The 24,802-nt window shown below is 48.2% G+C and overlaps 1 protein-coding gene across 3 annotated transcripts; it reads right to left on the bottom strand.

Moving 5' to 3' along the window:
* Positions 1-578: 578 nt before the first annotated feature.
* Positions 579-24,453, bottom strand: ABTB1 (ankyrin repeat and BTB domain containing 1). Of its 3 annotated transcripts, XM_026052561.1 has the most exons (12): positions 24,370-24,453; positions 22,678-22,740; positions 21,559-21,614; positions 20,644-20,788; positions 19,050-19,209; positions 18,033-18,078; positions 16,929-17,045; positions 11,786-11,901; positions 7,387-7,485; positions 6,620-6,787; positions 3,215-3,415; positions 579-2,094 (listed from the first exon to the last, which is right to left on the bottom strand). In XM_026052561.1, exons 1-12 carry the CDS (start codon positions 24,423-24,425, stop codon positions 1,888-1,890), a joined length of 1,434 nt encoding a protein of 477 aa, XP_025908346.1. In that variant the 5' UTR covers positions 24,426-24,453; the 3' UTR covers positions 579-1,887. The 3 variants fall into 3 exon arrangements, with proteins under 3 accessions (XP_025908346.1, XP_025908348.1, XP_025908347.1); XM_026052563.1 differs by lacking the exons at positions 22,678-22,740; positions 24,370-24,453 and adding an exon at positions 22,574-22,593; XM_026052562.1 differs by lacking the exons at positions 22,678-22,740; positions 24,370-24,453 and adding an exon at positions 22,014-22,068.
* Positions 24,454-24,802: the final 349 nt, after the last annotated feature.

Raw genomic sequence — 24,802 nt, 5'->3', positions numbered from 1 at the left:
AGGCTGGGCTCGCAGCTGCTCCCCGAGGTGCTCGTCTGTTCCATGAGCTGCACCACAAACCCAGACCCCTTCCCAGGCGCCGCCCCACGCGGAAGAGACTCCCAGTGTGGGGACCCCCCCTGCTCGGGGCCCTCCCGCACCCCCGAAACGGCCGCGCAGGGAGAGCCCAGGGAGTCCTCGCAGCTCCACAGGGGTGGTTTGAAGGCACCCACCGCCCCGGTGGCCACGCAGCCTTCACCCGACCCCATCGGGACCTGTCCTGCAAGGGAAGCAGGACAACACAGAGGCCCGCACGCAGGCGGCCGGGCCGGTGTGTCGCTGCCCGTGGCTCCTGCCCCTCCAGGCCCGTCCCCAGGCTCAGTCCTGGTGCAGGGGCTCGATCCTGGCGCAGGGTTTTGCGGGAGCGCAGCTGCCGCAGGGCACAGGGCCGCCCGCACGGGGCTCTCGCGCCCTGGGAACGTGTGTTTGCAGCAGGAGGCAGCAGCAGGGTCGATGCACCCCATCCTCCCAGGGCCTCCATTCCCTTATCCACGGGAACACCCCCGTGCCCGGGCTGCACGGGACCTGTGCCCGTTCCACAGGTTCCATTCCAGGTGCCCATTCCAGGTTATTTTGGGCTCTTGCCTCCTAAGTGACTGAAAGGAGGATCAACACGGGCCGGCAGCAGGTCCCGTGCCTCACACGAGCCCTTTTCCCCGTCCCAGCTCCCAGCGCAGCGGCACGTGCCCTGCGCGGCCTTGGAGGCTCCGGCAGCTGCTCCGGAGCGGCGCGGGCACCGCGGGCGCACAGGGCCCCGTCCCCTCAGCAGGAGCCAGGAGGTACCGCGACCTGCTGCAGAACAGAATCCTCAGCACCCACCGCACAAACTGTTCCCTGCAGAGCTACACGGCTCAAGGCTGAGCAAAGCCAGAGGGTCAAGGAGCGGGACAGCTGCCCTGCCACAGGCCCCAAAGGCCCCTCTTCCCCCATCTACCAGCACAAGCCAATTCCGAGAACGTGTTTCCTTCTCCTGCCAGGACGAAAAGGGGACCTTCCTGAACCCTTTTTAGTGCATCAAAAGTCACTGCCTTCTCGGAACAGAAGGTCTCTGCTGTATTCCCAAAGACTTGTGTTCAAAAAGTAAAGTTTTTAATTTCTGAGCCTGTGCACCACACACACACATGGAAAACACCGTATCGCTCCTATGCTCCTGATGGAAAAATAACTGTCCATCTGCCAGAACTCAGGAATTTTAGAGCGTGAGTCTTGCCACTCCCCTAGGTGTGCAAATCCAAATGCCAGCACTTGAAGGCATCAAGGAGCTAGGGAAGACAGGAAATCAGGTGGTGTTTTTCACCTAAGTACCACAACAGCAGGTGACAACAGCTCTTTCCAAACAGCCAAGTGCTCCTGCCTCCCTGCTAGGGAGGCCCTGCCTGCCCTGTAACACAACCCTGACAGCGAATGAAAGGCCAGCTCCTTGCTGATTTGGAGTTTAATCCAGATTCTGCCTCTGCTGGTAGCAACACAACAAGTACCTGGGTGAGAAGTGTGGTTGGACAGCAGGAGAGGATGGGTCCTTACGCAGGGAAGCAGCAAGTTCCCCACAGCAGCTCCCTTCATCCCAGTGACCCCCAGTTTACCCGCTCTGTATCGTGCAAGCGGCAGCTACTGAACTGGGCTGTGCTTGGGGAGCTACTTCTGAAAGGAGAAACAAAACCAGAATAAAACCAAACACAAACCAGACATGCAAATGTCCAGACAAATAAATTAAAAAAACAATGCCTGGAAGTGGATGGGATGGAGGACAAGGGAGAGGGAAAAGGGACATTCAGATACTCAGATGTTCCTGCACTCGGGGTGTGCTCACTGTGGAGGGCTGCAGAGGCCAGGCAGGGTTTGCGCACATCAGCACTCGAGCCCTATACTGGCCAGGAGGTTCTCCAGAGCTTCCAGTTTCTGGTTGGCTTCCTCGATGGCGCTGTAAGTCTGCACGTTGCTGGTGATGTGGAAGCGGATGTCGTCGACCAGGGGGATGGAGTCGGTCTCCTGCCGCTCCTCCACGGCCTCCGCGTTCTCCTTCACCGCGGCCACAAACTCCTCCAGCTCCACCAGCTGCACGGGAAGGACAAGACAAACATCAGGAACACCAGAAGGCAGGTAATGGGATGCAACGGGGTCGGGATAATAGGCTCAGCCATTGTGGAGCCTGCAGGAGGGAGAGGAATGTTAAGGCTATGTTGAGATCCCCATCTTCCTGTGCCTTCTATTGGCAGCACTTGGAGACACATCTGTAGATGCCATTGAGTGCACGTGCAGTCCTGACACAGAACTCCAGCAATAAATGGCCACACCCGTGAGGAATCTGCACCCCACACAGTACAGCCCAACACTCGTTAAGCACTTTGTTAGTCGTTAGGAGGCAGGAGAGGCTGCCAGGCCCCGCCGGGCAGTGTCACAGCAGGGCAGAGGGAGCCTGTGCCCAGCTGAGAGCTGCAACCACAGACAAGGTGGTCCACAGATAAGGTGATAACGCTGTCCCCACCACGGCTCGCAGCCCCAGTGCCACCGTGACGGGCAGGTCATAGCAAGGCAGCAGCTCTGCCTGCGCCCACACTGACTAAATCCAGGGATTCTGGATTTACACCCATAGGAAGGCACATTTACAGTGCTGGGCCAAGGACTCCTGCTTAGGCTAGAGAAGGAGAATGCAAGGGGAACATTTCAGCAAAACCTTATTTTCCCTATGGAAACCTCTGCTGTCAGATGTGTCATCCTGGAGGAGGGTGAGGACCATCCCCCTGGTCACTCATTTCTATAGCACCAGGCTAGGCAGATGCCCAGCAGGCTTCCGAGCAGGGCTCCCTGCACTCTGTGCCGCTGCTGCCCCCCAGCAGCACTGCCGCTGTCCCAGCCACTGTGGCCCTGACCCCAGCACAGCTACCTGCCCACAGCTCTTACCCCTTCTTTGGGTGCGTCTGCAGCCAGCAGGCCATGCTCAACAGCCACCAGCATCCAACTGACTGCAGTGATGCAGGTACCACCACACTCCTTGGCCTCAATCCTCACCTGACATCTGCTTTGCTACTCTTGCAGCTCTTCTGTATCAAGCCAGAGGTGTCAATTATTACTAAAGATCAAAGTACAGCCATAAAACCTGTCTACATCTACGGCTCATTGTGGAGTCAGATTTACGGACACATATGGCGAGTGCAGCGGAGGGCATTCCTGATACCTTCTCGATGATCTTGGCCATGTACTCCGTGCACTGGTCCTCCAGCCGGGTCAGCTGGAAGAGCTTTGCGATTCTCCAGATGCTGACGACGTTGTCCTCGTCGAGGATCTGGGCCAAGGCCCGGCCGCAGAGGCGCTTCAGCCCGGGCAGCAGGTACATGTCTGCCACGCACAGCACGTCGTAGGCGTTCTCTGGTGAGAGCTGGCAGCGAAAAGAGCAGAGTTACCACCCTGTCCTGCCCTCTCCACTTGCCACTGGTACCCTCTTCTCTTGGATACTAGCAGAGATTTTCCCAACTGAGGCTTGGCCCATTAGAGGACAAGTGCTAACCCACTCCTCTATCAGGAGTTCAGTCTTTCAGGCTAGGTCTTCCACTCAGCCCCTGCAAGGACGGGCAGAGGTTTAGATTGCTGCACATGGCTCCCCACGGAGCAACACTCCACTCCCCCTGCCCCTAACACACTATTCTCTTAAACATCAGCCAGCTCATCCTCCTGTTCCCATTTTCATGCCCTTTGGGAACTCCAGGTATTATCACACCAGAGACCTAGCAGGAGTCTGATGGCATGGAGGGGAGCATGAGAAGCACTAGCTTGTGTCCCAGCTCCTATGATGGAGAGAAATCACAACCAGTAAAAAAGATATGAGGACAAAGAAGCCCTGAATCACAGTAAAGGCTCACCAGGGTAGCAGATATCCATGGACAAATGTTCACTGGGCTGGCTTGTACAGACCACAGCCCTCTTGCAAGGACAAGCACTGCAGAGATCTCAGATCAACGAACATGCAGAAGGACAGCAGCCCCTCTTTTCTACTTTGAACACAGCTCCCAACGAGCAATAATCTCGACCAGTTATAATCAGAACCAAAACTCTTGAAAAAACATCTCAGTATCTGAAAGAGAAGGTCAAATCTATCCTTGATGCATATGGGACCTTCAAGACCATGAACATTTTGACATCTGTATCAAAGCTGGATGTAGCACAAAGAACAAACCCAGCAGCACAAGGATACCTCCAAGGACAGAGAACCTCATTCCAAATAAACTTGGCTTTGCTAGGCATTCAAACCGGCTAAACTAAACTCAGCTACCTGATGCTCACTGTTGTGCGTGGCACTGAATGCTTTCAGACTCTTGAGCTAGAAAATCGTCCTCCTGTTTCCCTCTTGGGTATTTTTGTTCCTTGCAAGCGATCTGGTAAGAAATGCTGTAGGTAATACTGGAGACACCACTGCCAGCTTCACTCAGTCTCTTCCCCTGGCTGGGCAAATCCTATTTCAATCAGCCATCTGCCTCACTAACCTGGCCCTGGAGTCTTCCTGCACGGTTCTGTTCCTGCTAACATCAAGTGCCAAGAGTTACCCACTCGCACCTCAACAGTGAACCCGGCAGGCACCCCGGGGCTTTGGAGGAGGCCACATCACTGTACCTAGAGACTGGGCCACGCAGCTCCAGAGCAGGGAACTGCAACTCTGCTGCTGCATGGACCATCACCCCAGGACCATTCAGCAGCAAAAGCACTGCTGCACACATCTACACATGTGGCTGTTCGTCCTGACAACTGCACACAGCCAAGTATTTCTTCCCCTGCAGCTGTCCACACCGGTGACCGCTGAGCCTGCTCAGAGCAAATGCTGCAGCAGTGTAACATCCTGCAACAGCTGTGCAGAAGGATGCAAAATCCTCTACGAGAGGCATGCCACAAAGCCTGCCGTGCCAGAGCGCTACAGCAAAGCTCTTGGGCTTATCCATCAAGTGCTGCTTTGTCCTTTCATAAAGCTCCAGGAACGCGCAGGCTGGAGGCGTTGGAGGCAGTGGTCTTGATGGCAGCAGCTCCCAACTGTTCTGATAAAGGACAGACCTGGCAAACGTTTCTCTCAAAGCTCCCCTTGAGCCCCCACACATGTTCTTACCAGCAAACTCTCTGGCTGCCTGGAACCCCTCCTGTCCTCTGCACATGCTCCTCGTCCTGGCTACAAGCACTGTCACTGCTACAAGGCAGAGACAGGAATTTAAATCTTTTTCAAAAAAAAAGCAAGTGGAATGGGGAGTGCTGACACTTGGCTGGCTAAACCTAAGCAGGAGGAAAAGCACTCCACACAGACATGTGAACTGGAACTATATTCCTGCTTTCTTCACCATTTTTTCCAGCATCTTTTCAAGACAGATGAACTCTCCATACAAGGTTATGTCTGTTGCTCAGTTTGATATCCAGTCTAGCTTCTATGATGGCATCATTCCTCACAAGAAACATGTAAGCAAGACATTCTTCATTCCTACAGGATTTTGTTGGCCCATCCTCCCGCTCCGAGATGAGCTCTCGGCTACCAAACAGGGAGAGCCCAGGCACCCTTTGGAGAGGATGGCTGCTTGGGTAACAGCCCTCGTGCGAGTCAGCACCACACGGGCAGGCAGGGGAACAAGGTTACGCTGCAGTGCTTGTCACAAGGGTCTGGAGAGTCCTCAAATGTCACCACACTTCCCTGCCTGTCTGCCTGCCCTGTCAGAGGGCGGTGGAGAGAAGAGTGCAGACAGGTGAAGCACTTTGGAACAGCACCAGCAATCCTGCCCTTCTGCCTGCTGAATCGCTCTCCCTGCTGTGCTTGGGGTGGAACTGGTCAGCAGAAACAAGGTCACAGCTGTGTGTGCTCTCCCTACATGGCACCCAAGCCGGAGCACTAATATTGCCTGGAAGAAGTGACACTGGCAGGTGTGGAAGTGTCCCTGCTCACTGCCTCAGTGCCACCATGTGCCCACGCATCTTGTAGCTAGTCTTGTGGAAAACATTTGCTGGAAAATCAAAGCAGGAGGATGCCTAAACACGGCGATTTGCTGCATCTTCCATTAGGCTGCAAACTGGGTGGGCTGAGGTCATTTTGTTGCTGCCTGCGATACCGAGCACAGCAAGACTTTGGTCTCCCAGTGGAACCTCTGCCCACTCCAGCAATAAATAACAGTGGCAGTAATGACTTGCTACAAATGGAAAAGAGGGTTGTGATGCCAAGAGTAAATAAGCAGAAATCTCCAACATTCCCACATCTCCAAATGTGTTCCAGTTGCCATCTAGTGGCAGCTGCTTACCTTGTCCTTCCAGAGAGCCCTCGCAGGGCAAGTCTGCAAAGCCTGGCACTCCATCAGACCAAAATACGACCTGCAAACCAATTTCCAAGCTTCTGCCATGGAGTGAAAGACTATACATTTGCTTCCTGAATATCACACACACAAACCAGACCCTACTGGCTAATAACAAGTCCCACTATAGGAGTTCCTGAGACATATGAGTAGCCAAAACAGGGCAGCAAGATTTAAGAAACCACTTCCATGGCCAGGCTGTAGGAAGGCACTGCTGCGAATACCTCCAGAATAAAACTGCAAAGGAGGAAAAGCTCCGTGGCTGCCCTCACCTCAGTGTCATCACTATAGATGTAGTAGAGGACCCGGATGAAAATATCTTCTGTGATGTTGTGGAGAGTCACTACAGGGATACTGGGCTGCGTCTGCAGCTCTTCACTCTCACAGAAATGGTCTTCAAGGAGGGCTTTGAAATAATCGCTGCGACCACAGAAAAATGCCTGCAAAGGAAGAGAGGTGAGAACGTCAGTACCTCTTCCCACTGCACCAAGTCCCACAGAACTAACCAAACAGCCGCCAGAGCAGCTCAAAGATTTTTCTGAAGTCCTGACTACGTAACACTGACTCTCTCCACCTTCTGAAGCTGCATCTCCAATCGGGGAGAGGGTTCTTCTCCCCTACCCCACTATGCCCTATTTGTAAATATACCTATCCTGCATTATTAAGTTAAAGGTTTCAAAATTACCATCAGAATAGGGCAGAAGGCTTAGTGTGAGCACTCAAAATCCATTCTTATTTCTGCTGACTTCCAAAACAAACAACCTCCTCTCCAAACATTGCACTCATAAGCCAACAGGAGGAGATTTTTCAGCTGCGAATGCTGCAGCTCAATTCATTAAACTACCTCCTCACCTCTGCAAGAAAGGCAGGACTGGCTGGTTTAAGTGCTTCAGAAATAGTCTCCAACTGCAGTGAGACTGCTGGTTTTCCAGCTAATTGAAGCAATGCTGCTTCTGCCGGGTGTACCCAGCACTGAATGAGACAGGCAGGCAGGCTCGGGGCAAAGGGGAGAAGAATGAAGCGCAGCACAAGCACCTACCTTATGACACAGAAAGTTATAATCTGCCACTCGGAAACACACATCAGAACAGCTGTTAAAGTTGTCGGTGCTGTCAAAGGGCAACTCCCCGAAACCAACCTGCAAAGAGAAACATAAAACCCTGCTCTCAGCAACTCCTGGTAAGTACCCTCAGTGTGGCCCCAAGTTGAGACTTCTCAGTCTTCCCAGACCCGTCTGTTCCCTCAGCACACAGAGATGCTCCCAACACAGGTTTCGGTGTCAAGGCCTGGATTCCTAACTGGATCCTGACAGAGATACTGCTGACACCACTCAGCTGTTTCCTCTGTAGAGAGCGGTCAGAAAGCTTCCATGGAGCTCTGGAAAGCATTCCTGTGCCTTCGAGGAAAGCACATCACCTCTACTCAGTTAATTCACGTATGGGCACCATAAGCAGGCTGCAGCTAAGGACTGGCATGTTACTGGGTAGCTATACGGGTGGATGGAGGTATAAACCAGCTTGAAATGGTTTGGCTACAACTACTGCCTTGCTCAAATAATGCAGCATTTCCCAAGCACATTTTAAATTTCTTGTTTGATTTGCAGCCACAGACGGTGTTGCTGCAGTATTAATGCTCTGGTGAATTATTTTAACACCAACACACCTCCTCCGGTCCCACATGCCAACAAAAGCAGTATAAAAAAATCTGTCGGCCTTCTATTCTTTTAAAGTGACACCTTCAAGTATTTTCACTTTCAGCTCATTCTATGCACAAGGTAATTCAGCTATGAAAAAACAAAATTTATATTCACAGACATGCAACCAGAAAGATTAATCTCTGGGAACAGAAGAGAAGTTTCCTCGGGTTCATGCTTCCCTTACACATGCTCCTGAGTTGCCTGGGATGAGCACCTTACTTCTACTGCCTCTCATGCAGGAAGGTTAATTCCAAGTTTGCACCAGGGAAAGCCATTGACCAACCATAAAAATTCTTCTTCCAGCCACAGACTACATAAGAACCATTTCCAACGTGCCTGCCTCCAACCTAACTGAGGAAATTTGCTTGGAGGCTTTCTGAGGATGCAGGTTAAGGCCTGCAAGAATGCAGCGATTTGGGGAACCCTCTTTGTTGCCCCGCTCCCAACCTCATCTATTACTACTGCTTTTTATATAGCTGTAATATAAAAGGTCTCTCCCACATCCAAGGTGAGCTCCAGGTGCCCCTCGGGAGATCCAGGCTGCTGTTTTGCTCTCATCTCTACCTCGTGTTTCGAGGCAATGAAGAAGCTCCAGGCTAGGAGCTGCAGGCACGTTCTACGTGGTGCCCTGTTAGTAAAGCTGACAGCACAATGCAACTGCCTGCTCTCTTTGTCACGTTGCTATCGCCACTCTGTGTTAAGAACATGTGCACATATTCTCTTTGTAATGACCTTCAGCACTGTAACTTCACAGGCCTATCACAGAAAAATACACCCAGGAAAAGGCTCTCCATGCGGTGCCATTCTTCACAATGCAAGAAATCGAGATTGAGACATGATCTCCCCAACTTTACACACCTCCCGTCTTTGCTCCCCTTTCATTGCCCCAATACAGATCTTGAGATGCCTCTGATATGAGCACGGGGTTTTATTCAGGTCAAAGTTTGTCTCCTGATTGCAAAATCCTGGCTCAGATTCCTGCCTCTGGCTCTGGCTGGTCCCATTCTGATACTGAGGGCTACAAGGTCATGTCCAACCCCTGCTACAAAAGCAGGTTCACGGCTTTGTCTCAGCTATTCAGCATGAAGTGCCTCTGTAGAGTCTTCCCTTTTATTTCTCGACTTTCTCTGCTCTCCTTCCTTGTCACTGTGAGAAATTTCCCCTCCCTCCCTTTCAGGGGCTCCCTGCAGAAAGTTCAGGAGTGTTTTCCACCTCCCATTCAAGCAACCTCTTGAGCACACCCCTGTCTAGGCAAAGCACAGCTGTCAGAGCTAAGCATATTGCCCAAGAAGCACAGACAGACCAGTCTACAAGGCACAAACACATTCACAAGAGAGCATTCCCCACAGGGCAGAGATGGATGCACGGGATGGCACCAATCAACTTCCAAAGTTTTCTTTCTATGCATTACAGAATTTAGGTTTCCACCAAAGGTGACAAATGGTCACATTTTTGCAGCAGCACTGTCAATGTAGGTGGAAAAAAACAGTCTTTTTTCATGGAAGACTGATCCTTCTAGGTCTTACTTCATTTTGGTTTGGAAAGTAAGACTTCAGTTCAAAGGGAATTAAAAAAACAGCTAAAAGGAGGCAATGTGCCTGTGGTCTCCTACACTCAAACTCCTCAAGTCTCTAACTCAGAGGTCACCCAGCAGGCAGTGGAAAACCACAAGGATTTTGACAACCATCTGGCTTCTGATGGAGCTTTACTGATGAATGTGATGCTGCGGCCCGAAAGATTCTGGCCATTTTTAGTTTGACACAAAACAGAGACAACCATGCTTTTAAAAACATACGTGGAAAAAGAAAATACTTCCAAGTATAAACAGGAACGAAAAACTGGGCAGGAAGATTACAAGCATTTTTAAGAGTTCCAAGAATAGACAGTTCTACTTTAAAAGCTAATAATGAACTGTGATTGAATGTCAAAGACATCAAATTATCAAATTTTACTAAAATTTTAATTTTGTTTTAATCACATAGTTTGTAACTGAACTGTGAAATTAAGATATTTCACAGTTTCCTGCGTCACTCCAATACAAAAAGTATTACACATGAATTACTTGTTTAAATATGAAAACCTGTAAACATACCAATTTCATTGCATACAGCCTTGTATGACATGAAGCAGTTCAGAACATTCCTTATCAAGTTCTGATTACTACCTGAAATGTTGGCATTTATCCAGAAGCTGAATACTAATTTTGCTTTGCATAGGCTGGAAAACAGGCAAATGTTTCTCTCAGGAATGTAGATTTTTGAATGTGATGATTCACTTGCCCCTGACATTTTAGGTTAAATGATTTACTTACTATTCCCTTGCATGGTATGGTATCAAAATCCTTGAGCAGGAAACTGTGGGATTCCTCTGTCCCAAGACAAATAAGCCTACTTCACCGAATTTAACAGTTTGCAAACATTAAGAAAAGATATGAATGGCAATAGCATGATGATCTTTGTTCATATAGTCTTTGTAAGTTAATGAAAGAAAAAAAAAAAGTGAAAAGAGAAGCAAAATAGGAGAATCTTTTAGAATTAACCAGGCTCAAACAAACCATCCACATTAGTACACTAGTGGCATAAATTCTGCAGTAATAAATGTGTGCCCAAGCCCTCTTCAGTTTTCCAGCCACAACAAGACTAAAGCTACTGTAACTGCCTTCTCACTGATCTAAGAACACAGTAAGGAAATCACAACTCCCAGAAATCCACAGCAATGTCAGCTGCTATATTATCCCAAATACCACATTTTTCTCCCAGCTCCTATTCTGCATTGAAGAATTAAAAATAAAGAGTTTCTAGCCCTCAAGAGGAAAGTGGAAGTGCGGGGTTCATTCACACACAGTGTGAAGGATCCTCTCTGCTTCGGCACAATTCCCCACCTCTCCAGCAGTCAGGTCCAGCTTGGCGGGGTGGGAAGGAGGGAAACACTAAGCTTTGCTTCATCACTCACTCACTCACTCACACAACCTCTGGACACAGCAGCCACCTCAAAGGAGTTTGTATTATTAATTCACTGCTTGCTACGGAAAATAGAAAATAGGGACAGACAGACAAGAGCAAAGCATATCTGCTGATATTATGCAGAACAGCAAATGCAGGGAGGATGAAGACCAGTAATATTTATCCTGTTCCTCTGCAACTGGAAGTAGAGATCTACATACTTGAGTCTAACTGACAATCCTGATGGTATTTCAGCGTAGTGATCATCAATGTGTTGTGAGCTATTTCTAAGGCTGCATGAGAGTAACTACAGGAAGCAAACGCCCTGTCAGTCAAGCTAATTTCCCTTCCGAAGGGCTCACATTTCTGCTGAAGGGTCTGAGAGCACTGCCGGGGGGCCGCTCCGAACAAGCAAGCCCAGCAAGCCACCTTCCATCTCTACATCCCTCCAGGCACATGTGCCTGCTGAGAAAGTGCTCCTCATGTTCAATAGGAGTAGCAGGGAGAGGGAAAGGAGGCCAACCCCTATTCCCCTGCGGGCAGCGGGAAACTCCCGCTAACAGCATGGCAGGGGTTTGGTTTACTCAGATCCCTGCTGAGGGACCTGCACACACAGCCTCATTTAACAATTTTACAGCCCTTCCCGGCAATAAAAGGCTTTAGTATTTGCAAAATTGGCTTGGGGCATTAATACCGAGAAATAAGCAACCACCAAAGCCAAATAGAGCGAGCGAGAATGAACATATGTGAACACGGATCACAGCCCCACAGAGACCGTAAGAAGAATAAATGCTCCCTACCCGCAGTTCAGCTGGCAGGGCGCAGTCTGCTAGAAGAGCCAGATCTTCCTGCAGCCGGCAGTTACCTGTGGGCTCAATCGTCAGCACTTTCACACAGGTCCCTGGCTTGGAAGAGACTGGAAGAAGCAAAAAAAAACAAAACAAAACAAAACAAAAAAAAAACAGCAGAGATGCCTAAATTCCTCTGCAAAGATTCTCTCCCATTTAGAGAAAAGAAAAAACTCCAGGGAATATCAAGTATTCTCGCTGTGTGGCTCTGACTGCCAGACACAAGTGATGCCTCCATGCAAACGTGCACACAGCAGCCCTCGCTGCAGCCAACAAGCAGGGTTGCAAGGGGATACAAGTTCTATTGTCCCTCCTCTAACTTCCACTTGCTCCTTGCGTCAAGAGGTTAAATGCAGCAAACAGAGCTGCCCAAAGCACATTTCAAGCCACTCTGCCCTCTGCAACCTTTGTCATCAATTACAGTCAAGGGCTGTCCTCGACAGGCTGCCCCCGACCCCGTAAGAGCCAAAGGGTGACCCGATCCTGCCTCCCACGAGCAGCCATCCCTACCAGTGACAGCTTGACAGCGGAGGAGTCCACAGCTGGGAGCATTTAGCTGAAACAAAGTCTGTCTCCAGCCCCTCTGTCCTGTTCCAGCGACAGCATCTGAACCTCATTCCAGGCTACAGCCTGGTGTAGCTCATAGAGGCTGGTCATGAGGATGCGCCCTCTGCTCTGCACTGGTAGATCCCGTAACACAGAGACCTCCAAACCACCCGGACTCCTCACTGCGCCACGCTGTTTGCAACCATGAAATAACTACAAGAACAAGTAAACCTTATGGAGGGGGCAAATTCATTTTCCACAGGCTTTGCATGGAAGCAGGCTGACAAAAGGGAAGCCAAATATATGCACCTTGTTTTGGGGTCTTGCTATAACCAAAGTGGCCACAGAGATCACTTAGAACAGGCATTCCTACCCCTTTATTTTAAATTAGACCCTGCTGCATGGGTAGAGACCACCCTGCTGCTACCACATTCACAGAGAAGGGGTTGCTGTTCTTGAGGCCGAAGCACAGGTCCTCAATTTGCTCCAAAACTGGCATCTTACCCACAGAAAGACATGGAGTTCCTCCTGAAATTACTGTGAATAAAAGCATTTGCCATCTCACAAAAGACATGAGATTTAAGCCTGTCATCTCTCCCCTTGTTTGCCCTGCCCATATCAGAAAAAGCAGCTTGCTGTAGCACTTGCAATGCCTTTTCCAGGGGAACGGCAACCCAAGCAAGTATTCTAACATAACCAAGCATAGTCTGTAAAACTCGAGACCTGGGAATTTCTTCCAGCTTTGTGGAGATTCAGCTTTGTGAATAATTCTTGGTCCAAACTGGTAGCACCCCTGAAGTCTGTTGAAATAGTGGACTGCATTGTACAAATGCTGCCAGCCCAGCCATGCTGCCCTGTGGCCACCTCCCCGCCACATCCACCATCTCTGGTCTGGTTTCAGCTCACCTTGCTTTGAGCTGAGCACTGGGGCATGTGAAACATTCTGGAGTTCTTGGCATACAGGGAAGCATGTGAGAGGCATGGAGCACCACTTGGAAATGCAAAGTTGCGGTGCAGGGAGGCTTGAGCTGCTCTTAGTAGCCACAGAGAAGTGAAGTTAAGTCTCAAGGACAAAAGTGTTATGTGGCCCCACGCTGAAGTGTTCAGAAGGATTCCTGACAGGTATGATTCACCGCACTGAGACTCCTCACAGGTGAATCACACCACCCCGAGACCTCGTTCTTTCATGACATTCTGCGCAGCGCTACACGAGCTCCATCAGATGACTCCCCTGGGCCGTGGGCGAAACAACACCGCCATGTGCCACAAAACAAATTCTCCACCTCCACCTTACCGGAGTACCTTCCACATCTGCCACCGCTGCATCTCCAGCAGGCTGAACACCTCAGGAAGAGCTGAGAAAGAGCAGGACAATCTACCAACACAAGACGACTTGGTACCATGACTGCTACACACAGCTGCACTGTGAGGAGACAGGAGGCTCTGGTAGGTCTAAATTCAGACAGGTGCTGGAGTGAATAAGCCCAGAAGGAGACCTCACACCACCACTAACAGGACTGGCTGCACCTTCACAAAGAGCCCGCTTATAGACCAGGAGGAGAGAAAATTTCTCCCTGTGCAATCAGCAATTCTTTATGATTGAGCAGAGCATCATCTATATTTGTGTAGTGACTGTTAGAGCAGAGTTCCCAAATTCACCAGGCTCTCTGAAACTTGCTGTTTCCATTTGTGCTTAAACACTACTCAAGGGAAAGGCTTCTCCCGATGGGATCTACAAAGCACTTTCTGAGCAACACAAAAGAACAGTCACACCTCCAAGAAGCACATATATCACAAGGCATTTCAGGCAGTCCAGGTCTCAAATCCAAGAGCACAGCATTTGCTATCACAGGCAATTCTATTCCAATGAAGAGAGGAAAAAAATCTAAGCACTAGAATAGGAAAAAGATGTTGCCTGCAAGCAAGCATTGGGAAGGATCACCTCCTCACAAAATGTGGGAATGGAGGGTTTTCTGCAAAGAGCAACATAAACAATGCAGCGAGCTGGAGGGAATAACCCAGCTACAGTTGAGAATGAAGTGTTTTGTTTTTCTTCCCACTCTAGCCCAGCTGTAGAGCACTGAATGTCACCCATGGATTCATTAGCTGCCTTTGTTTTCACTATTCAATACGTCTTTGTAGTCTTTTGTTTCCAAGGAGCCAATGTATCACTCAAAGAGGAGGAGAAAAAAAAAAAAAAACAAAAAAAAAAGAAACACTAAGAACAACTTTCCAAAATCCCCCCAAAATTCAAAACTCAGATACCTGCATTATTCATCCTACTCACAACACCATGACTGGCTACATCCACAATTCTACACACGCAGGGCCTCTGCTACAGAGGTATCACAAACCTTGCTCAAAAGCCTTTTGGCCTTACATATACAAATCATACTGAAACATTTATCAAATGCTTCCACCTTTAAAATCAGGATTATGATTTCACGTGGACAAACCCTGTCAGAGCTTTTCCTAACACTGCAACAGGTCTGTTAGCCACAACATGCAGGTGGGTTAAACAGGCAAGCGGTTACACAGACACACATAGATAAATATCTAAGGTGCAACAGGAGGCGTCGGGTCATCCTCTGCAGGGGTTTCCTCAACTACTGCCCGTGCGTGCCAAGACACGGAGCGCTTCTGAAATGCTGATTTAACTGCACAATGAGACTGCAGAGAATGCAATTATCCACTGGGGCTGCAGAGGCTTAAATTCACATTGGTTTATTAAGCATGTTTCAGCTTTATACGAGGCAACACATGACCCTCTGCAGGGTCAGATGCTCTGCATATATGAATCGAGGTCACAAAAGACACTTTGAAGAAGCAGGGATTCCTAAGGCTCTAGAGGGAACAGTACTGACGAGTGCCAGTCAGGACATCCAAAGGGCTTTCTCGTTTTTTGACTTGTGTAACTCTTCTATGTATTATTTTCTGAAGTTCAGAACAGTTTTCCCAGTACCCACGCAAGATCCAAGATGCACATACAGATTTATCAATGTTACATGTCACTTTACCATGTTCTAATTTTGAGCACCCCAAGAACTCAGTGTTTCTGCAGCTCAGTGATTTAACCCCTGGACTTCACGATACTAAGTCGACAGTGACACACTGTGCAGTGGATTCAGTCAGCAGCTAGCAAACCAGCCACCTCTTTGCACAATCTGAGACTTATCTTAATGGACTAAACCAGAATGGTCACAACATACTACAGCTACACCCTGAAAAACAAACCAAACCAACCCACCAAAACCAGATCTTTCTGCTATCACTGGATTACTTGGATACAAAAAAAAAAAGACAAAAGATAGTTCTGTTATGCAATTGCCTCGGTAATTTTATTTTCTAGGCATGCTATTCATCATCCCTCCCTTCTTCTATCACCTATTTAATAGACAGATAATTATTTAGTAATACTTTACACATATCTATAGCAAGGAACCAAGAAATGCATTTCACATCTCTTCAGAGGTGTTTACACAGCTGAGGCAAGACTTTCGATACAGCTTCTTTTATGTAAGGCCTTGCACCCTGGTCTATATGAGAACAGCTGTACTGTGGTAACCTAATATCCTACCAACAACAAACAATTGGATATGCCTAAGGGGAAGAATACACAGCAGTATATTCCACAGGAGCTGCAGCTGAGAAACTTCCTGAATCAGAAGTATTGTCTGCATCTGCTAAACCATGCAACTTCAGGGGGCTGAAAAAAATCACTGTTCAGAAAGAAAAGCCTGAATAGCTACAGCCTTACCTCCTAGATAAAGGAAAAACATGCTGATGACTTTAATGTTATGGACTAGATTCTCCTCTCAAGCCCAAATTAGCCTGACTGAAATGAAGGAATTAACCCAGTGCATGAAGTGAGAATTAGATGTTTTCAACTTGAAGGTTTCGCTGTCAAATAATCCTTTGTGACTTAATGACTAACACTGCTTGTTGGTTTTCATGCAATAATCCGATGTCATGATTAGCCCACAAGTTTTTTGGTTAACAGCAAGCCTTTAAATAAATGATTGTATCAGTTAAGAGCTTGCACACAAGTGTTACAAATAATGATGTTTTCTTAAATATTTCTGTACTTTCTAAGACGTATTATATCCCTTTCTGCACACAGAACGTTCATTTTAGGCTAATTATCAGATGTTTTACTTTGGTTAGGAATCATCTAAACATGGAAAAGGACTTCCAGTTGCACACACTTATCTCCCCAGGGATTTAAGGAAGCTCTTTGCAGAAAGGCACTGCCCAGAGAAGCACTATCGGATACACCAGATGCCCGCCAGGCACAGCAAAGCCCTGCTGCCAGGGCTGTTCTACTGTAACGAAGATAATCAATACAAATGATGGACATGCATGCTCTCTTGCAGCTCTACAGCCTGTGACTGAAAACTATCATGCAAATACAGGGACTCCACAAGAGACTCATTTTCTGGAAGCACTGAGGGCATCGCTGATAAAATATCCACCAGCATACTCTCCTCTTTCCCCCTGAAAAATGAATATAGAGTCAGCAGAGAAAACAACTGCTAAAAAGAAAGCTTACCAAATTCATAGACTTTTTTACACTTGGTCTCCAAATCATCGATGAGGTCCTGCAGCCGACACTGCTTGGCTAATCTCTTGCAATCATTCACATATTCTACATCAATGTCAAGACGACCTGACAAGAAAAAAAATGCAGCCAGCTCTTAGAAGCCATACCATTTAGGTGTAAAACCAGAAAACTGAAGCCCTGATGGCACCGAAACTGAATGATTAGATATAACGCCTCAGCTTTCATCCTCTGGTTCCAACAAAGTCTGAGAAGCTAATACTTGGCACCCCACCACCCATCACTTTGGTGAATCTCAGCTTGACATTTGATTCACATTCCCACCTCCTAGTTTCTACCACAACATCTTCATTCAAGAGGCCAAACAGACAGAAAACCTCTAATTCTCTCCCTTGGATAAGGTGAGAGACCAGCAGAACAGACATGGGCATAACTGCCACTATGGGGTATCTGGTTTGGGGTGAGGAAAGACTTCAGGACTATAGGCTCTCATCCAGGAATCATTTACCATTGCTGAGGACATGCAAGAAAAACTGGTGAAAACACTGAACTGGGAAATGAAACTGTGAAGATAAAAGTTATTTTCTGGCACCACCTCCTGGCAGGAAATAGTTCAGCACTTACATTTCTATCAGTACCTTGGCTGAAGGTTTGAGAACAACTTCTGTGCAGGGAAAGTATTAGCATGTAGTCAAATCATTTAGTATTCAGAGCTCAGGCCTGCCAGACTGAACTTGGCTTTTCAGCAGCTTTGGAGATCCTTAGCCCAGATGACAAATATACTTTCCTAAGTTAAAAACACATCTTTTACATCCATCCACCCAAATTCTGCCAAAGCTGATTTTTAATTGACTCTGTAATCATTGGCAGGACAAACAACTGGCAAAAGGTACAACCAACTTGGAAGAGCAACCAACTTGGAAGAGCAGGGGATTGCTCACACTCTCCCCTCCTGCCGGCCAAGAGGATGTGTTAGCAGCTCACATGCCCAAACGCACCTACCTGCAAACCTGTGTCCTGCAAACAGCGCCACAGCAGAGGCACCAACAACTACCCCTCCAGCACATACAAACACTTTAGACAGCAATGGCTTACCTGTGTACAGATACTGCAGAAGGGAGCCAAAAGCTGCTGGATTGATCTAAAATAAAATTTAAAAAGTAACATTTAGAATTCCCAGGAATTTACATTACAAGTTTAAAACTTGCCTGGATACAAACATGGTCCTGAGTCAGTTGAAGGCTAACAGCTGTATGGCAATAGCTGTCCCATGAAAACTCAGACAGAGCAGTCTCATTACCCAGACAATTTCCCTGCTCCCCACATAATGAACACTGTCACTCCACCTGGTTTAAACAGCTCTTCAAATGTATTAACTAATACTAACCCATGTGCCTAGGGAATCTGACTAATGGAGATGCTATAGCTTATAGCTAACAAGACAGTTACAATAGTGACTCTGTAAAGTCTGATCTTTTACCAGTCTTGTCTTTTACCCAAACATTTCCATCTCTCCTGTTCATATCATACAAGGGGAAAGAAGGAGAGACATTAGGCAATGTCCTAGAAAGCGCAAGTGTGTTTGTCACAAGAGAGGCCCATGAGGCTTTGAACAGGCACAATCAAACCACAGAAACATATGCCAGAGTGCTGAGGATTAACGGATAGAAGGCACTTATGGCCTATTTAGTTCTTGCCATAAAGACAAGAAAGGAGACTCAATTAGTGCCAATTATAGAGGTGATGTCTTCGCTGCAGACCACCTGTCCACCAGGAATTAGACAGACTCAAACTCACCCCACAGCGGAGCTGAGATGCAGCTGGCAGATGGTAACAACTACCTGCTACCACAGCTAATTAAGACGTGTTTGCGCCCATGGCAGAGAGCACAAAGGGCAGGGTACAGTCTACAGCCTTTTCCTAGCAGAGTAAGATGCTGGTTTTGGGCACAAAGTGCCACCACAAGCCCTTCTCCTTTACTACAATCATTCTGAGCTCCAGGACCTATTCACAGTCAATGTTAAGCCTTGAACTGTCCTTCCCACTCACTTTTCTCACCCAGCTGAAAGAGTAAAACATAAAAAAACGGTTTGGAAGCACAACCCTGCTTACCAGCGGATGCTTCAACACTATCATGTTCTTCCCCTTCCATTTGGTCTCAAACATTTCAGCGAAGTAGGCGCTGCGAGCGCTGAGGATGCAGCGATGGGCACAGAAAGATTTGCCATGGACAATGAAAACAATGTCGCTTTGATAGCCCTGTTCCAGCAACCTGTAAGGAACAAAGGCAGAGGAAATGTGTTGAGTAACGAAACAGGATTATATCTGGGTTTTGGAATGGAAAAATGGTAGCAGGTGACATGGTACAAGCAGGCTCTAAACAGACAGGTTACAGAGTACAGAGAAGGAATCATTAAAAGACTGTTTTGCCAAGACACCTTTCACTAATCTGATGCTTACAGTAGTATCAGCAGCTTCCAAAAGTTGTAAACTTATCTAACTGGTGTGTAATTCATCCTAGTATATGCTGCGCAAAACCAGGCAAACCTAAGAACACTAACATTTGCATTAGGTTGTCTTTACAAAGCAAAATGACAAGAAGGGGAATCTCCATCCCAAAGATCCTAGCAAAAGTTATATAATACTAGCCTAAACACTTGATCTTCACCCAAAGGGTCTCTTTATGATTATCAAAGCTGTTTATTTTTGCCCCCTCTGATGCCCTTCGCTGCAATTTTATCATTGAGGTCTGTTTAGAAAGGGCGGCAGAGAACACTGCATTTCAGTTCTTACGTGAGCTCAGCCTTGCATTGACTGATTCACAAGCTCAGCAAAGTAGTGATAAAACCACCTTGCAACAAGTCTACTTCCCTGAAAAGTAGAATTTAGTTTTACTCAAATAAATTACTTTTCTTCCTCTGTTTTTTTTTACTCCTACAACTTTCAGAATTTCAAAATCTCAGATCTTTCTAGGACTTGTTTGCTCTCACACTTGGAAGACACAGATACTGAACTTGTTTTTTGTTGTTTTTAAACGTTTTTGTTGTTTTTGTTGTTTTTAAACGTCAGTCCAAAGAAAGGAAAAAAAGACATTTATGTAATAACATCAGAATTACCTAGGTAATGATACAAAAAACTAGCACTATTCTTCTAATTCTAAAGCAAATTAGATTTGTTTTTAAACTCTATGTTAATACTCCAAAATGTGACGTGCTACTTTCAAAACCATCTTAAAAATGAAAGAACTTTAATGAAATTCTAATAAAAACAAAGAACTGATCACTTCCCCCATAAGAGCTCTTTAAAAAGCCCTTAATTGGTTATCTTGGAAATGAGACACCTATTATCACTGCTGGAAACCTTGGCTTGTGGGCTACGGCACTTCAGGCCTGAAACTTAATTTCACTTGACATACTATCCTAAATCACTGAGGCTTTTATAGTAATCTGATTTTGGTTTGACTGTCAAGGACAAGAGCCTTCATTAGAAAGCCCAGCTTTCCATTGGGTCAGGGTCTGCACACAAGCCTATCTTTTATGGGCACACATATCCTGAAGTCAGCCCCAGGGCAAGCAGGAAGCCCTGCACACACCGGGATGGCAGAGGTATCCACTTAACCCCCCCTTAATAGACTGCTTGAATATCCAAGATAGCAACTAAGAGGGTAACAAAATGTGCTGCACGTGCAGCTGCCCCATGTGCTTACCGCTGTAGGAAGACATCGTAATAGTCTCTCTTCATGCACTTTGCAGTGATCTGCTTGTACTCCTTCAGCAGGCGCCGGATGGTGTCACTCAAAGCTCCATACAAACAACGCTCCCCGTCAAAAGTGTTTGCCTCACATTTTGCTCCTGCAAAATGACACAAAGTGCAAGCCCAAGAGGCAGTTATTTTGCCTCCTGTGTGTCACTAAATGGGTATGACTTCTGACTAGTCACAAGCTTCACTGGGTCCCCTGCTGACCATAATGTTTTGCAGGCATTTCCTTTCCTTATTTCAGAACACTAGAGGTGGTCAGCGAGCTGTGCTAAATGCACTGGAAGAGACATATCCTCCAAGACCCAACTCCACACACCATTTCCTTTGCCACAAGGCAGAACATCAGCACAGCCTTGGGGGAATCTTGGTGCTGGGAACTAGGCAGACAACCATTTTTCCTGAGAAATTCCTTTCTTTGTTTGAAATTAGTAAAAGTTTTTGCATTTCACCTGTAAGTCATATAAGTGTATGAAGCAACAGCCTACTGGAAAAGTTTTACACAAGCAGCTGTCCAGATATGGTACATATCTTGCACCAATCCTTTCCCAACAGTAACATATCTTTGTGAAACATCATCTGTGATTTCAAAAAAGTCTTTTTGCTTAATGAATCATCAGAGATAGTTTCCTTATAGCAAATTCAAGCAAGTAATCTGCGGAAAGGACCAAAAAAGTGGGTCCAGGGTGACTGCTGACTCCCACTGAAGTTTCAGATCACTGATGAGGTATTTGTTTATAACTGAAGAAGGTTTTACAATAGAAGAAGAATAGAGACAGCCAGAAGGTGTAAAATCCCTACAGACTGGGATGTCTTCCTCTATGGAGGAAGGTATGGCAGCCATAAGCAGGATGTCTTTGCTCACCATTGGCTAGAAGATAGCGTACGAGCTCTTCATGTCCGCACAGGCAGGCATAATACCTGGAAATATTAAGAGAAAGAAAATTAGAGATGCAATATGAAGAAAATTTCAGTGCTGGGGTATACTGAAGGTTGCAGACCTCAGCCCTGAGCTGTTACTGATAAGCTTTGGAAAATGATCCCTCATAAAAGCAAAAAATTGCTCCTCACTAGCACAGAAGCCTGGCTCCTGCAACAGACTACGCAGGATCCGTCCTGAGCAATGCTAGGCACTGCCATCCTGCAAGGAGATCTCAAGGTCCCCGTCTCAGTTCAGCATCTTTTGTTGCACTGCCAGCTGCCAACGGAGCTCGCTCCTTGCTTTAACGGAGCTCGTTTATGAGCACTGAGCAACTCCACTGCATTCTCACGTTTATCGTCAGTGCTGCTGCACTAGGATAATCAGGGAACAGCACTCACAGCAGAGGCACAGCAAATGCTCCTCTCCAAGTCCTGTTTAAGGTGGGTTTGATTTTTCCTCTTCTTCAAAGCTTTCTATGATTCTCCTCCACGTGAGGTCCTGAAATAATCCAACAAACTAGCCTTGTAACCTGCACTGCAGCAGGCAAATATTAGTCCACCTTGACAAGGCATTCCATATGCTAAGTATACTGCAGACATCTAAATGTGCTTCGAAACCAGCATGTAAGGAGCTACAAATTCTATATCATCCTTCCAGTATCAGCAAGGGGATTCTCCACTGCCTACTGCACGTTTCTAGCCCCAGAAGACAGTGATCACACAATTACTTTGCATATCAAGCAAAGTCTTTACCTGAAAAGACATGCAAGAATATTACGAGGTTTGATGGGGCGGGGGGGAAAAGCCTAATCGAAGTCTCCTAAACAGACTGCTTAACCCAGGTAATTCTGTCACAAAATAAACCATGCACCTGAACACTGAACACTCTACAGAAATCCAGATGGGAGGAGAAATACGTATATAGCAGAGCATGCACAAAGGAGAGAAGCAAAAAATACTTGGCCAAAGCTTGCACAAAACAGAACCGGAGCTGTTTTGTAGTAACATTCCTAGGCAAGGCCTCCCCTCCCGCCCAGGCAGGGCTCGGCGCTGCAGCACTCACAGCGGGGTACTGTCCCATTTGTCGCGGACATTGATTTCCACATCCCGCTGCTCAAGAAGGTATCTGGAAGAGAAGGAAGAGCAAAGTTATAACTTCATGCAGTTGCTCAGAGAGCCACATTCTCCCCTCTACAGAGAAGCAACCCTGGGTTTTGCACAGGAACTCCCAAAGGTTGGCCAAGAGCTTTGTACAAGACTTGGGGAAGCAATAGCTGAAGGGACATCACTTGGTCACACAGCGGTGACCTGAAGAGGACAATTCTGCCACATGGGTTGGCAGCTCCCTTCCTGCTCACCCCGAACGGCACGCCAACCATGAACAAAGTCTGAGCCCTCCAGCATCTCCTTCCCGTTCTTCTACAACACTCACAGTCCAGACACTTAAAAATAAGAGGCCAAATTTACAAGGCCAAAGCTGGACTCCCATCCTGCTTGTGGCTTTTGCTGTCACAAGTAACAACATTGATCTCTCCAGGCTGTCCTTAATTCCTGTCACCTCCTTGCCCTGCAAATTTGGACTGCCTGACTAAACAAATGCTGCCAGCTCTTCCTCCCTGGCACCTTAGAAGCTGCCTTGGCCATGATGCAGATGTCCTGTGCAAGCTGGCCCCTCTTCCAGTGTGTCCTCTGTCACCACAACACAATTTCCCCTGACCACCTGTAAAGGTTCCCCCTCAGGGTTTCCAAAGATCCACCCCATCATTGCCCTCTTTTACTCCATTGTTTTCCAGTCTCAAACTTTAGCTTTTTCTGACTATATTCAAGCTCCAAAGCAATTCAGCTCCTTTCCAACCAGCCCCCTTGCCCAGCTTCATGTTGTCCTCTTATCTGCTTGGCTTGGACAATGTCCCCAGGCCGATCACTTCCCCACTCTCTTCCAGGCTGTCACATCACAGCACCTACCAGACCATGCGCAGAGCCTCTCCACGCGCAACAAAGATGCCACTTACTGCAAGCAGTAAATTAACTCCAACAAACACTGGATATAACCACTCTACAGACTCCTTCCATCAGCCTGTTTACCCATAACGAGCACCTTGAAGCACGCCCCTCTTTCTGTTTATCTGGAGAGATTCACGTGACAGGAACAAGACCTGAGCAGAACTGACAGTGAGAAGCAATCCTGGACTCAAACCCAGAGACGCAGCAAAAAACTGTCTCAGTCTTTGGCTTGTGACATTGGTTCACCACCGCGGCCAAGAAAACGCTTCGACTCCCCATCTGAAACCCTTTCAGTCAATCCATATTCTTCAACATTAAGGAGACTCCAGCCGAAATTCAGCAGCTGGCTATTTCCTAGGGATACCAGCACAGCCTCCAGGAGGAGGAGGGCTTAAACGCTCCCACAACGAGGGTTTTCCGCGGATCTAGTTGCACACAGGGTTCCCCAGAGCAGGGAGACCCTTGCAGTGACACCTGCCAGCCCATGGGTAACAGCGGTAACCAACGAGTGCCGGACACCCGGCGGCCTGAATTTTAAGGGAACGGGCAAATAAATAAAAAATAAATAAAATCCTAGGAAAATAAGTAAGTAAATAAATAAGCAAAAGCCCAGGAAGGCTGGGAAGGGCCCCTGGGTGGAGACAGGGGGTGGCCCCGGCCCGAGCGGGGCCTGTGGCGGTGGTGGCCCGGCCCCGCGGGCGGCAGCCCGGGCGGGCGGCGGGGCCGGGCGCCCCCCGGGGGTCCCGCTCACCGCACGCGGCCCACGTCGCCCTTCTTGCAGCTCGTGAAGAGGTCGCTCGTGTCCATGGCCGGGCCGGGCCGCGCGGCGGCGGCGCCGCATGGAGCCTGCGGCCGCGGGGCCGGGCAGCGGCGGCGGATGTAAACAGGGCGGCGGGCGGCGCAGCGCCCCCCGGCGGCCCGGAGGAGGCAGCGGGCAGCGCGGGGGGCACCGGGGGGCACCGGGGGGCACCGGGGGGCACCGGGGGCCTGCTCCGGAGCACAGTGCCGGGGGGAGGTCCCTCCTCGGCAGAGCAGCGGGTCCCGCCTGGAGCGCGCAGCGCCGAGGGCCCCCCCGGAGCAAACACGGGGGGCTGCGCCGGGACACGCGTTTGGGGAGGGGGCAGAGCCCCGGGGAGGGGCAGAGCCCGCTCTGGGACACGTTTGGGGAGGGGGCAGAGCCCTGG

This window comes from Nothoprocta perdicaria, unplaced genomic scaffold, assembly GCF_003342845.1.
Source record: "Nothoprocta perdicaria isolate Ctin4 unplaced genomic scaffold, notPer1 scaffold_9, whole genome shotgun sequence".
Lineage (NCBI taxonomy): Eukaryota > Metazoa > Chordata > Aves > Tinamiformes > Tinamidae > Nothoprocta > Nothoprocta perdicaria.
Note: the sequence above shows the minus strand (reverse complement) of the source record. Positions and strands in the feature narration are given on the sequence as shown.

Excerpts from the sequence above, each read along its gene's own strand:
- ABTB1 (XM_026052561.1), bottom strand. The coding sequence starts at position 24,425 with ATGGACACGAGCGACCTCTTCACGAGCTGCAAGAAGGGCGACGTGGGC. Across the intron at positions 20,789-21,558 it reads ACGCTATCTTCTAGCCAATG|GAGCAAAATGTGAGGCAAAC; the intron begins GTGAGCAAAGAC and ends GTCATTTTGCAG. Across the intron at positions 11,902-16,928 it reads TAAAAAAGTCTATGAATTTG|TCTCTTCCAAGCCAGGGACC; the intron begins GTAAGCTTTCTT and ends TGCTTCTTCCAG.